At 42.9% G+C, this 15016-nt stretch overlaps 1 protein-coding gene across 11 annotated transcripts in view; it reads left to right on the top strand.

Moving 5' to 3' along the window:
* The window catches only part of fryl (furry homolog, like), a 594162-nt gene that overhangs the window by 104132 nt on the left and 475014 nt on the right, over positions 1-15016 (top strand). Inside the window, exon 1 of one of the 11 annotated variants that reach the window (XM_078547589.1) lies at positions 3738-4388. The exons of the other annotated variants lie outside the window; for them this stretch is intronic. Coding sequence (XP_078403715.1) covers positions 4316-4388 — 73 coding nt within the window. The 5' untranslated portion in view covers positions 3738-4315. Of the gene's footprint in view, positions 1-3737; positions 4389-15016 lie in introns of those variants that run through there. 11 annotated transcript variants of the gene reach the window in all.

Genomic DNA, 15016 nt, shown 5'->3' with positions numbered 1-15016 from the left:
GAGAAGCAGGGGTTGTTCTCCTTAAGAGAACAGGAGGTTGAGAGGAGATTTGATGGAGTTCTCCAAAATTGAGGTGTCATGATTGAGCAGATGGAGAGAACCTGCTGGTTGAAGGGTTGAGAACTAGAGGATACTGTTATAAAATGAATAGCAAAAGAATCAATGGTAACATTGGATTTTTTTTGCAGTAAATGGTTAGGATCTGGAATGTACTGCCTGAGAATTTGGTGGAGGCAGATTTAATTTTGGCTTTCAAAAGGAAATTGGATAAGCACTTGAAGACAAAAAATTTGCAGGGGAAGTGGGATTAGCTGAGTTGCTCTTGCAGAGAGCTGGCATAGACATGACATAACCATTCTTTGATCCTATTTTATGATTGTGTTCAGTTCTAATCACAATTCCACTGATAATGAAGCAGCCCATCTTAACGTTCTGCAGTACTGGGTAAACATGCTACCTTGAGCTGAAAATAACAAGTAACATTTGCAAACACTAGGAAGTGACTATCTCCAACAAGAGAGAGTGCCATAACCACCCCTCTGGACTTGAATGGCACCACTGTTGTCAAGCTGCTCACCCCCTAACCCCTGACCATCAAAATCTTGAAGTTCACCACTGACCAAAAGCTTCACTGAAACAGCCATATTAACACTGTGGCTACCAGAACAGGGCAGAGGCTGAGTCCTCTGTGGCATTTAGCTCACCTGACTACTCAAGCTTCTCCAACATTTGCTTGGACCATTTGACTGGATGGGAGCAGTTGCTGCAACACTATAATATGTCCTGCCTATATGAGGCATGGCAACAAATCAATAAAATTACTGCATTAGTACCTCCTCGTCTTTTGACCTCTACCACTAAGAAGGGCAAGACCAGCAACACCTTGGGAACACCGTTACCTCAGGTTACCCTCCAGGTCTCACACTGTGCTGACAAACATTGCTGCCTTCCCTAAATTACAATATTTTGGGGACAGTCGAACTACAGCAATTCTAGGGGAAGGCTACCACCTTTTCAGGCAACTTGGGAGTTCAATGTGTAACTTTGCCAGTGTCACACATTCCAAGAACAACAAATGTTTTAAAAGACTACCTACTTCCAACTCTAACATCACCTGTCTCCATCACTAACTCAGTTCAATTACTGCTGAAGTAACTCTTTCGAGTTATCAACAGATCGCATGTAACTCTTTCGAGTACATTCACAGTTCTTGGTTTCCGGGAGTGGGACATGAACCCACAACCCTCTGATTCAAAGGTGAGGGTGCTATGAACTGAGCCACAGTACTCATCCATGCTTTGGTTATCTCTTGATTTAGCTAATCCAATGCCCTTCTAGCCTTCCCATCTTTAATTCTTTATAAACTGGAACTCATTCAAAACCCTGCTGCCCAGATCCTAACCTGCATCAAGTCCTCAGCCCTGTGTTCAGCGGCCTAAATTGGCTCCTGGTCCACCAACTACACAACGTTAAATTTCTCATCCTCCTGTTAAAATCATGGCGCCTCTCCTCCAGATTAGTGTAATCTATAAATGATCTAGGATAACAGACCAAAATTAATGTATCTGAGTTTGCTGACAAGACAAAGCTAGGTGGGAATGCATGCTGTGAAGAGGACACAGAGACTGTGAAGAGAGGTAGGAAGACAGTTGCTTGCTAGTACAGAACTTGAATATTGCTGAAAAGAGAGACATGTTGACAAAGCTTTTTACCATGCAGTCATCAGAACAAATGCAAGAATGCCAAATTTCAAACGATCACGACAATTTATACTACCGGAGAAAATAGTGCTGATTGATTATCAAGTTGACTCTGGCTGAGGCATTGCCGTGGAGAAAGCAATGGGGATCTATAGGCTCTCAAGCTCCCTGGTAATTCCAAAAAAGCACAAGGCTTGAATGTATTCCTTTTGTTTGCAGAGACCAGGTCCCTGTGTATGAATGTATGTCACTTCTAGCAAGTGTAAGTGGGCCATGTTACAAGCTCGATTGATTATCTTAAATTGGTTGTTTGTGTAGCCACTAGTACACTCAGGATTGTTCAGCAAGGTATTTTCCAATTGTGGAATCACATATAAAAGTAGATGTTTTGGATTTTGCAAGCATGGCCTAGTTGAATATGGTCTGCCACTTACGAGCAACCAAAGGAACATGCTGATTCATTTGATTAGCTGATCTCTGGGATGTACGGCCGACACACCTGGCATTGCACTAGCACTGAAATTCATATACAACATTGCTCAATTGTGTGGTAAGCAGAATGTCTTTTTGGACTGATGGCAGCACCCTGCTAGTGGAAAATACCACTCACCTAGCCACTGCATAGTAGCAGCATGATACAGACAGGTTAAGTGAGTGGACAACAGCATGGCAGACGGCGTATAATGTGGACAACTGAGAGGTTATTCACTTTCGTCGTAAGAATAGAAAAGCAGAACTTTTTAAAAATTTGTGAAACTTGTAACTGTTGATGTTCAGAGGAAATTGGGTGTACTGTACAAGGAACCCAATGTTAGCATGCAGGTACAGCAAGCAATTAGAAAAGCAAATGGCATGTTGGCCTTTGTTACAAGGGGATTGGAGTACAAGAATAAAGAAGTCTTGCTACAATTGTACAGGGCCTTGGTGAGACCACATCTGGAATTAATGTGTGTGGTTTTGGTCTCCATGTTTAAGTAAGGATGTACTTGTGTTGGAGGCAATACAGTGCAAGTTCACTAGGGTGCTCCCTGGGATGAGGGTGTTGTCCAATGTTGAGAGGTTGGGTGAATTGGGCCTATATTTCTGGAGTTTAGAAGAATGAGGAGTGATCTCATGGAAACATCCAAGAGTCTGAAGGGGCTTGATAGGACAGGTAATGACGTTTTTCCCCTTCATTGGGGAATCTAGAACAAGGGAGCACAGTTTCAGGATAAGAGGCCAATCTTTGAGGACTCAGATGAGGAGAAATTTCCCTTTGTTCCACCATTGACGCCCTTACCTTCAGCCATCTAAGTCCCACATTCTGAAAATTCCCTTCCCAAATCCCCCTTCCTCCCTACATCTCTATCCTCCTTTAAGACCCTGTTTGAAATCCACCTTTTTGATCAGGCTTTTGGACACCTGTCCTATTGTCTCCATCCTTGACACTCGGCATTACCTTTTGTCTCATTGTGCTCCTTTGAAGTAAGTGCCTTGGGGCGTTTTCCTGCATTAATATGCTTATTTAAAAGTTCTTATTGCCAGAAGCCTTTTGAATGGGAGTGAGGTGGGAGTATTTTTTTCCTTTAATTGGACAATATTCGGGTAAAAATAAATTGCTTCTGTTGAATAGTTTTAACGTTTATTTACGATTCAATTGCTGAGACAAAAATGTTATGTTAAAATGGTGTGTATTATGTAGTTAAAAATCATCCAAGTAAAAATGCTTTTCTGAGGGATTTAACATTGTAATCTATTTCTGTTCTACTGCAGTTGTGAAATATGAGAGAAATTTTGTTTGAGCAGATAGGCAGGAAAAATTGTTGTGAGGTAAGCTGACGTGCTGCACTATAGGCTGAAAAGCCACAGTGTTGATTGCATCACCCTAAACCCTCCTCCTCCCCTCCCCCCCAAGCAAAAGCCAGGCAGCTAGCATTATCTTTGGGAGATTAAGTGGGACGCTGTATCATGCGTCATCACAAGCATGCTGAGAAGTCGCTGATTATTGACTGGGTGGGCTGTGCTGTAGGAAGTAATGTACTGCTTTGAAGAGGCGCTGCAGCCAGGTTTTCAGAAGCAAGTAGCGGCAAAGAATGTACTTCAGTGGTGACTTTGTGAAATGTTGCCCGTTGTACAAGGCAATGCGAGGAGATGTGTTTTGGTGGTTCCACTCTATGCATTTGCCTTTCTCTGGTAGCTAGAACTAAGCACTTGTTCTCAATAGTTCTGAGCGCCACCCTTCTGTACTGTATTTACCAACATCATAGGAAGCAGCTGGTAACAGTTGTTCGACTCAGCCATTAAAGACTACTCTGTGTGTGAATCATATGGTTCAGTCTTTGCGGAAGGTGCATGTTGTTGTGCCCCGTGAAAGATGAAATTGTCCTTCAAACTACCCTCCATGTAGAGTAAGTTTTTTGGCTGGCTTGTGAGTTCATCTGCATTCAGCATTGCTGGAACTCAAAATGTGCGTCACATAGAAAGACTGCATGATAATGAGAAAGAGACACTTGAGGCCAGAACCGTTCTGCCTTTGAAAGGAGTCAGGGGACAGCAATTTGAGACGGAATAAACACACAGCCAGGGCAAACTGTTGTGGTAAATCATCTTGTTGCTGCTGCTCATCAAAAGGCATAATGTTAAGCCTACAGGATTCTGTGTTTTTTGAAATCGGCATCAAGTCTCTGCTGAAGTCTTGGAGTAGTAGCTGTAAGTAAAAAAAATCTATATATGCAAATAATAAATGTGATCGTACCAAGTAAGGACTTGGTATTTAAGTATCTTAAGAGCTGTGTAAAAATGGAAGAAAATTACCCTTAATGCGAGCCTATTAATTGCCGTTTTATTCATGGTGGATCTGTGGTGTCATTCCCTTTGCTGTAAGTAAGCTGATATGCATTGATCTACAGAGTCACTGCATTCAGTTATTTTAATTTATATAGAATACATTTTTTTCACTATCCTGCTACTGTGAGCAATATGTGGGGAGTGATTTGGGTTTTATTTCTATTGCAGTCATAGTATTGTACCTGATTTGGAGTGTTCTATTGCCTGTGATTTCAAATAAATTAATCATTAATTGTAATCAGTCAATATTTGTATGCCAGGTTAATTTTGTAGCAAGGGGTTAATGTTTTTATTGATGGAATGAAAATGATGCAGCACAGCTTACTCAACAGTAGGATATGATATGAAATGTTCATAGATATGTGCCACTAAGTTCTCTTTTGCAAAGCCAGATTTAGAGCTATATCATTCCAGTGTTATGACCTGGCTTAGTGTACAGAATGTAAATGCATAGCTAGCTGCTGTTTGACTATAGTTTTGCTTTTTCTATTCAGCAGCAACAATGGAGTGACATTAATATGGCTGGCTTTTGGTATGCACTCTTTCTGCCAACATTTTGAATGCTGGTAGTTCATACTTTTGTCAGGAACGTTATGTGAAACAGCTGTCTAGCTCTTGTATGTTGAAAGTGCCTTTGTTATCATTCCCACCCCTCAAACCAGCCCCCACCAGTGCCCAGAGCTTATGTGTAAAACTGCATGACAACTCCTGGTTGAAGCCTGATTACTGAAGTGCTCAAATATAAGAGAAATCTTACAGCACCCAGTCAGTGACAGTTTAGACACCAGATCAGGCAGCAGGAAATTGGATTAGAAACACTCTGACCACCCCCCTCCAAAAAAAATGTGGAATGAATGTTGCGATATTGGTGGATCTGCCAGCCTATGGATGGAAAGTAACTTGCCCATTTGGAAGCTAACGACCCTAACCATTTGAGTTTATCCACTGTCAGCATTTCAAAGATGATTCTTTAGCAGTGGTTAGTTCTTTCAGTGCTGCACTCAAAAAATATAGTAGGCCATACCTGTATACTGTATTAAGAAATCAAGTGATATAAGTGCTTTCAGTTGAATGACAAAATGATTTTGGATTTATTATGCTGTAAGTTTAACTCTTGGCTGAGAGGCAGGGGGTGGGGGTGGGGGAACATTGCGAATGATGCATTGCTTCATTTGCTAACTGTCAGCCTGAGAGGAGATGATAGAGGAATTGGTAAACCAGATTGGGGCAATAGTGGGGGAAAAAGGATCAAAAATATTTGGGTTAATTTTTGTCTTAATGAGGATTCTATGGATGCCATTGTATATTTGTAATTTTACAAAATTGCCATGGCTAGATTTTGTATATTTTACCTGAGTTCTCATATTTAATTTGGAAACTGCAGTGGTTGAAAATCTCTGGATATTTTTAAGCATTCCTTAGTTAAGCTCCATGAGGTGTTCTTGAGAGAACTAGTAAAAGTAATCATCCTTTTCTTTAATTTCCAAATGATTCAGACATATTTGTTTCCTAGGGATGCTAGTAGAAACTGGGATTTCAATTGTTAAATGCAGCAAGCTTCTGATCAGCCAGGAGAGTGGGGCTAAGTAACAAGCAGAGTTTAGGCACTCAATGTGGGGAGAAAGGGTAAGTCCTGATGGCTAGGCTTACCCACTTCATTGCAGTCAGTTCTAACATGACATTGGAAGACAGCAAGAAGCAGCTCAGCCATCTACCCTCTCATTTGCGCCAAAAGAGGAAGGAGAGAAACAAAAAAAAAATGCTTCTCAAAGGAGAGCAGCTATAACCTTTCTGTCCCAGCTGCTTGGAACCACATGTCCGTTCTTTTCTCTGGCATTGCTTGTTAGTTTTAAAAAATGTATTTGCTCAAAGGATATGGGGCACACTGACAGGCTGCACTTAATTGTGATTATGCGAAGCTAGCAGTAGACCTTTTTCTTGAACTACCCCGTTACTTGCTCAATTGTCCACCTTCATTCTGCACTGAATGTGGTAAATCTCCAAAGCTCCCTCCTGATTTATTGGCGTGGAACCTGCTGTTTTTGGTGTTGGGCATGTAGGCAGTCCTTGATAATATATTCAATATCTTGGTTTCTCGTTCTAAATTATTTCTGGTGCTTGCCTTTCTAAACTCTCTGATTTAAGATTCGCCTGCCATCTTAGTCATATTATAAGAGTGAGTGATGCGTTGGGGCACAAGGTTACAGAATGTGGTTGCATACAACTCTGTTACTAGTATTGCTCAGTTTTGGTCTACTATATCTGCCCTTAGTCTGTACCATTTGCTGTGATAATTGTACTCCACTGCATGGTGGAGGATGTCCTTATTGTGAAAATGAAACCGGACAAGGACTATGTGGTAGTTGTGGACAGATGTGTCTATAAATGTAGGTTGGGGTTGGATGAGTAGATTTTTCCTTGTTTGCCATCACCATCTAACGCAGGACCAATTTGATAATGCTATTTTTCAGAACCCTGTGAGCAATGATATTACTGAGCTACTCTTGGATGGTTACCAAAATACCCAAGCAGAATGAATAACTCTTGCTGATACTTCTTAACTAATGAGATTCAAACATTAAAACTGTTAAAATTACTTTTTGAGAGTAAACTGCCTTTTGTACATTACATATACAGCACAGAAACAGGCTGTTAGGCCCAACTGGTCCACGTTGATGTTTATACTCCATGTAAGCCGCCTTCTGCTCCTCTTCATCTATCCCTATCAGCATAGCCTGCTCATTTCTTACTCCTTAATGTGTTTATCTGGTAATTAGTACCCGTAGGGATAAAAATTATTGAGTAAATTACATGGGCTAAATAAAATGCCTTTGTACAATGGATATTGAGGGTCTGGAAATCTCTTGTCACAAGCTATTATTGAAACAGTCCACAAATTCTTTTAAGGTGAAGGCAAAAAAAGGGAGCCTCAAAGGGGAATTGGATTAATCTAGGAGACTCATGGGGGAAGGAAACATCAGCATAGAGTTCACAAGACATCTACAGATGAGAGAGACTCTTGCACACATTCATCTATCCAAACAATCCTTTGCTCCCCCTTACGTCATCTAATTGTTTCTTAAATGATTCAGGATTTTCATCACTCCCAATTTGCTCAGAATTCCATTTTAATTGTTGATCCCTCTAATATCGGTTTTAAAATTATTTATTAATAACTTCCCCTGTTTAATATGAAGTAGTATTCTCGATTAACTTTTTCCATATCATTGACTCTCTTTATTTTTCAAATTATGTCTTGGGTATCTCCTATTGAGCCAGTCGTTCCTCATAAATTAAACCCTTATCGCCAGGGTTCAGTCTTGTGGCTCTTAGAATTTTACAGCCATAAAGGAGACTGTTCTGTTCCTCAGGCCTCTGCCAGCTCTCTGAAAAGCTACCAATTAGTCCCATTCCCTATGCTGTTTCACAATAACCCTGCAAGTTTTCCTTTTAAACTATATATCTAATTCCCTTTAGAAAGTTACTGTTGAACCTGTTTCCACCACCCTATCAGGCAGTACATTCCAAATCATAACTCAACATTTCTGCTCATCTTCCCCTTGATTATTTTTCTGTTTGCCTTAAATATGCATTTTCTGATTATGAATCCTCCTGCCACTGGTTGTCCCTATCTGCTCATAAAAAAAACCCTCCATTTCATGAAACTTTATTAACCTTCTAACCTCTCTAACAATCCCAGCACCTGTCTTCTCTCTACATATCTTGAACTACTTGACCCTCATTCTGGTAAGTCGTCTCCTTTGCATCCTTTCTATCATGCGGTGCCCAGAAAAGGTCACATTTGATATGAAGCTTAACCAGTGATTTATAAGGATTAGCATTACTTTCTTGATTTTGTGTTCTATGCCTTTATTATGCAGATCCCAGGATTCCATATGCCTTTTTGAACAACCTTCTCAATTTGTCCTGCCACTTTCAAGGATTTATGCATGTAAGACACCAGGGGTGGAATTTTCCGTGACCGCTGGCGTTGGGTGTGTTCGATGACGTGAGCGGAGAATATGGTGGGAAGGCCAGAAATCAGTTTCATGGGGAGCAAACTGAGGGTGGGCATGATATGAGGGAATGTTGCGAATGACTGAGGGCAGAGTGAGGCAGTAGGGTTGGAGGGTGAGAGTTCGACGGTTGTGGTGGACGGAATGGTGAGGGTGGCTCACAGGGAGTCTGAGGCAGATACAGACCCTGGGGGTGGGAAGGAGGAGGTCGGCAGGCTAATGTGGATGGGAGATGGTGGGATTTTCGGGAACAAAGGGAATGTGCACATTCACCTGGACATCCTTGAAAGAAAAGGGTTGTAGCTGGTAGGTCATGGAGGGGAGATGGAAGGTGATGTCAGGGGCATCAACAGTGATGGGGGAAAGGAAATGGATGACTGGAGGAGGGGAAAAGACGGGAGGAGTGCACAAGAAAATGAACAATGACCGTGCTTGTCTAAATCGAAAGTGAATCGAGAGTCATGGTGCGCGAGATCAGGTGCTGCAGGGGACTGTGATCATTCGGTGGGCGGAATACTAAAAGTAAACCCCAGCAGGCAGCATTGAAAATGCTCAGGATAGTGAGATTAGTGTGATAGGGGAAGGATTCACATGTGTGGGAGAGATCTTGCGTGAAGCTCTGAAGGGTCTTGCCACATACACACTTCTCCCTCCAGAATCGCTCGTTAGCCAGCTGTTCCCTCTGTGGTAACAGAGGATGAGGTTGAGGGGCTCATAGACAAAAGGGACTTGGAGGGAGAGGACAGCCTCTGAGATTACTCAGTGGACGACCCAGGGGTCTCCAGTTGCCGCGCCTCCTCCCTTCGGGTGCCTGGGGGCTCCGGCCTGACTCCTTGAGGGGAAGGAGCACCTGGCGGGATGTTGAGGTGCCCCGTTTCCCTCTTGTGTTGCCACTGCAGGAACTCACCCATGGCTCCCATGATGGAGTGCAGGTCTGCACACACCTCCGCGTTCTGCTGGACCAGCGTCACCATGGCGTCCGCCATCCTCCCCGTGGAGACCTCCATATATGCACATGTGGGCGCCATTTCACTAGAGAGCAGACCGATACACTTCTCCGACTTACGTGCCACTCTGTTGAGGGCTTCCAACAACTCTGTGTGATGTTCCCATGAGATTTAGGTCCCATCGAGGTGTGTGTCTCTGTGCTGGTGGAAGGTGTAGGCAAGCTCTGTAACAGGTCTTCCAGGCTGCTTATTTCCAGCTCTTCACTGGAGGAGGTGTCCTCTTGGCTGGAGGTGAGGACCTGGATGGAGTTGAAGGACTGGCTGGCTGAAGGCGTCGGTTGCTTGGCAGAGCTCCCTGTGATCCAAAGTGGAGATAATTAGTGCATATCAGCAGAGTCAAAAGCAGGAGAGAGAGCACTCACATCTGTGTTGAGAGAGGGATGATGTGGTGCAGGTTCCTCAGGTGGGTGTTCACCGTTGACCTCACCGTCACCATGGCACGGTCCATGTCTTCACTAGTCAGCGCGATGGCATGCTCCTTAAAGTGAGTGAGGGGCCTAATGTTGGCCACTCCACCCCCCGGTCTAGGACCCTTCCTTGCTGATGTGAGCAGGCTTCTCCTGCTTGGAAATAGATGGAGAGAGTGTGAGCAGCACACATGGCACTGCGTGGAATGTTTGTCTGGCGAGGGGAGCCATTGACAGGATGAGGACGCAAGCTTGAGAGAATATGAGCCCAGCGGAGATGTGCGGGTGTGTGAGAGCATTAGTGGTGTTGTCTCTTGAGGTGTGAGATCCCTATGGATGTCTGATGGGTTTGAGAGTGTGAGAGTGGAGAGTGATGAGAAGACAGAGTTACCCTGGCGGAATGGATGAGACCATTTATCCTGTAGCAGCATTGGGCGGCTGTCCTTCTTTGCAGGGCATTGGCGCTGACCACCGCTGCCACTGTCTCCCATGCTGGATTGGTGATGCAGCTGCCCATCCTGCGGCCAGAGCCAGGGGAGAGGACACTACGGCAGGTCTCCACGTCATTCAAAAGGCGCTCGAGGGATGTGTCACTGAAGTAGGGGGCTGTAGTCTTTTTGTCTTTTGGGGCCATCCTGCCTTCCTGTGGGCTGGAAGCACTGAGGGGTGGGCGCATGGCTGCACTTTAATTATGGTGCCTGGAGTGATGATGTGGTGAGGTGAAGGCGTGGTGGGCGAACAAGAGACTACCTGCCATCGATACGGCGTGTTTCCCACAAATGCATAATTAATGCGTGGGTTTGGGACGATATGGCGTGAGAAGCTGCCATTGAAGCCGGTGGTTAAAATGTCATTTTCCCACTCGCTACCGCACTTAGTGTAAATCTGGGACGATTCAGCCTCAGGTGTTTCTGTTCCTGAACTGCTTTAAAATGATATAATTTAGTTTATATTGCCTCTCTTCATTCTTTCTTCCAAATACAGTAAAATCTTTGTTATCCAGCAGGGGAAGGGGTGGTGCTGGTTAATCAAAAATGCCGGTTACCTATGAGTTTCATTTTCAACCAATCCTGGGTGATCTCGTGATATGCAATACCTTATCAATCCATCCTTGTAGGCAGAGTGGGGAAATAGCTCTTCTGTTGTTGAAATTGGAGCATCTCAAATTCCAGGACACATGTGAGGAATGTTGAAGGGTCATTGGGACTCGAAACGTTAACTGTGTCCCTCTCCGCAGTTGCTGCCAGACCTGCTGAGTTTTTCCAGGTATTTTTGTTTTTGTTTTGCGAGGAATGTACAAGGCTGTCAGCATTTCTGTGGATACATTAGCCTGTGAGTAAGCCTCTTGCTGCATTCGTAGATATGTTAACTTATGATTTGGCTTATTGTTAGCCGCAGGCATGCCAACACTCACGATTTTGCAAGAGGACTGTGAAATTTTGTAATTTTTGTAATCAAGTTGCCGACTCTGCAACCAGAGTGATGGTGCTGCCTTTTACTCGTGGCTCAGACGTTACAGAAGCCCGAGAGAGCTGACTTCAATTTTTGGCCTAATTTTCAAATTCCTGGATGCTGGCTCTTAACTTCCTGGTTTATCCTTGTCTCTTGTGACTTTAACGATGAGTTTACCTGTGAGCCAAGCAGTTGATTTTAAAAAAAGAATTGAGCTGTCAGAAATTCCTTTCCTAGAGAATTCCGGTTGGTACAGTGGTGGATCGCAGAAATTTCACTGTATGTTACTTCACATTTCTGTGTTAAACTTCACCTGCCATGCGTTTGCCCATTTTAGCAGTTTGTCCACATTTCCAAGTTTGTGTCATTGGCAAACTTTGACGTTTTGCCTCCTATATCAGGTCCAAATTATTAATATACATTAAAATGAGCAATGTTCCTAATACCTAACCCCAAGGGACACTTCTGTGCACTTACCCCATCACTGCCCTCCACCCCAAGCCTGAAAAAGAATCATTCACCATTAATTACCCCCCTGCTTTCTGTCTCAGCCAGTTTTGTATCCATGCTGCCACTACCCCTTGAACCCCACAGGCTTCAAATTTTTTGTTTGCAAGTTTGCTGTGCGGCACTCTGTTTAACACCTTTTGAGAGTCCATGCACAAGACATAAATAACTATAGTACCTTCTTCAACCCTCTGTGTTTCACCGAAGAACTCAATCAAATTTGTCAAACAATTTGCAGTTAGCAAATCCAAATTGACCATCATTGTTCTTCCAAATGGTAATTAGTGTTGTCTCCCATTATAGTCTCTAGGGTTTTCCACCTCTGATAGGATGATTGGCCTAGAGTTACTGGCTTGATTACCTCTCTGCCTGTTTTGAACAGGTGCATTACATTTGCATCCCTCCAGTCCTCAGGCACCTCTCATATCCAAGGAGGAGTGACAGATTGTGGCCAAAGCCTCAACTATCTCCACCATTACTTCCCTCAGCATCACAGGATACATCCTTTCTGGCCCGGTGACTTTTCTACTTTGAGCACTGCCAACCTTTTAAGTACTTCCTTTTTATCTATTTTACCCAATGCAGTTCCTCTATCCCCTTGTTTACTTTCACATAGGCCTGATTCTGCTCTTTAGTGAAAATAGATGCAAATTATTCATTTTGTGCCTCAGCCTTACCTTCTCGCTCCACAAGATGATTTACTTGTTCATCTTGAAAGGCCCCACCTTTTCCACGACTACCTTTTTGCTCTCTTTATTGCCTCCAGGCTTGAATATTTCCTTTATTTCTCAGTGACCAAAGATAGCCACAGTTATTGGGCTACATGGCTTACTTCTGCGCTGTTATCTTTTATAATTCTAACAAATAAACCAATGAAAGATATTGTGTAAATTTAACTCGTGACCTATTTGGGCATTACCTGTAAAGGTTTACTTGAAATAAAGAAAACTTCAATAACTGCCAGAGTCATATTTGTTTATTGCAATTTTCCCTGTCTGTAATGTTACGACTTTTGAGGGCACCTGTCAGGACTCAGCCTTTCTTTCCCACTCCTCGATTGATCATAAAAGAATATTTTTGTAATTTTTAACCATTTGCATGCTGATTGCAAATAACTCAGTCTGACAGGCTTTCTTGAGTTTAAACAGAGAAATTACTTTTTATTGTGCTAAAAGCCCACCCAGGTAAAGATTTAAATACATTTAAAAGTTACACACATGTCCCAACTTTTGCAACCGACACAGAATAAAAAGCATGCAAAATTATAGCTATATAGTAGAAGTGGTTAACTTTTGGTCACATTAAGGCCAGGATTTTCCCATTGGCGAGTGGGGCGCGAGGCCCGCTCGCTGACGCATAGAATGACACATGGTGACGTCGGGTGGAACTCCAGACGTCACCGCGCCCCATTTAAATTTTCAGCCCGTCCAACCTTAAGATTGGCAGGCAGGCCAGGAGCCCTGGCGGGCATTAGAAAAAACATGAAACCTCATCCACGGGCGGGATGAGGTTTCATGTAGGTTTTTTAAAAATGAATTAAAGTGTTTTTAGAAGTTATGGACATGTCCCAACTCATGTGACAGTGTCACGAGGGTACATGTGAGGGAATTTTTTTTTCTCTATTAATATTTTTGACAGCAGAGCTGATCCCCCTGAGGCAGCACTTAGCCTCAGGGAGATGAGTGTGTTCTTTCGTGCGCATGCGCGAAAGAGTGCGCTTTCGGGTTTAGGGACACCCCCTTGCCTGCACAGGGAGCGCACAGCGCTTCCATGCGGATGCCACGCTAGGCGGGCCTTAATTGGCCCGCCCATGTAAAATGGCTTTGGGGGTGCTGATCTGAGGCGCTCCTCTGCGTGCCCACTCTTCAGTCCCATGGAGGGGGGGATGGGGGGGTGGGGTGTGAAATCCTGGCCTAAGATTCAATATTAAAAGGTAAAAAAACAGAGAGTTCAGTGCTTGATTCCTTTGCTGTTTGTGGCTCAGGCAGATTTTTCACAATGGCCTTAAAATCCCAGTGGGGTTGAGGCCGATGTAAACTGCAATTTCTGGAGGCAGTCTCTTTTAAACCATCATTTATCTTTCCCAAAAGTGGATGCTATTGCACCTGAGGTTCCTTTTGATTGAAATTCACTATCTTTGTGATGGATTCAAAAATGTATCAGAGATAGAGACTTGAACTTAAGAACAGTATGGAGAGAGAAATTATGTTATTGTTTCAGTGGACAACTTTTTCTGGACTAAAACAACCAGGGTGCTGTAATAAAAGACATTTCAATATGATTATTCTAGTCAAATGACCTCTCCCTTTAATCAGTTGTGTATTCCACACAGAAACTAATTGATTAGCTCATGTCTGGACAGACCTTGGCTATTGTGTTATGGCCTAGAGATTAATTTCTTTAATATCCCAGCTATCTTTTCTGAATAGACCATTCTTCCCTGTGATGAGTTATGAAGAACATTTCAACACCTATATAGGCATTGTCCTGGTAGACCTTCTGTCTCTGCCTGAAAGCTAGCTTATAGAAATGTAAGTCAGTTACAAGGTTTAGTTTTTGAAGTAATTCTTGACATCAGCAGGTGTGCAATTCCATAGGAGGTTTGGCAAATGTCAAAATCCACATTGGAAACTTCCAGAAACTGACCAACGTGTAATACCAGACATGTCAGGTGACCTGTGGCAACCATCTCAAGTCAGTGACTGTTTCAAAAAAGTCTGTATACTTGATCAGCCAATGAAATTAAAAATTAATAATACAGATGCACACATCACATCATGACAGTATTTGTAGTATAAAAGGTTGTTAAATATGTAAATATATAGTATAAATCATCAGTGACATAAGATTACATGAAAGCAGAGCATGTGAGGGATAGTTCTATGTACAGCCTTGTGCTGAGTCTGTACTGTAAATAGTAGAATGTTCACTAAAAGATAGTTTGCTGACAGCATTGCCTCCAGCATTATCTTTAAGTCCAGACCCACAACAATAATAACAGTATTCTTCCACATAGTCTACTATTTAAAAAATGACACTACTTCTCATCCTTTTGCCTTAACAGCCAATGAAGTACTTCTGAAGTGTAGTCACTGTTGTAT

Source organism: Cetorhinus maximus, chromosome 1 (genome assembly GCF_964194155.1).
Source record: "Cetorhinus maximus chromosome 1, sCetMax3.hap1.1, whole genome shotgun sequence".
In the NCBI taxonomy this organism is placed as follows: domain Eukaryota; kingdom Metazoa; phylum Chordata; class Chondrichthyes; order Lamniformes; family Cetorhinidae; genus Cetorhinus; species Cetorhinus maximus.
The sequence above is the reverse complement of the archived record's forward strand: the minus strand, read 5'-3'. Positions and strand labels throughout refer to the sequence as shown.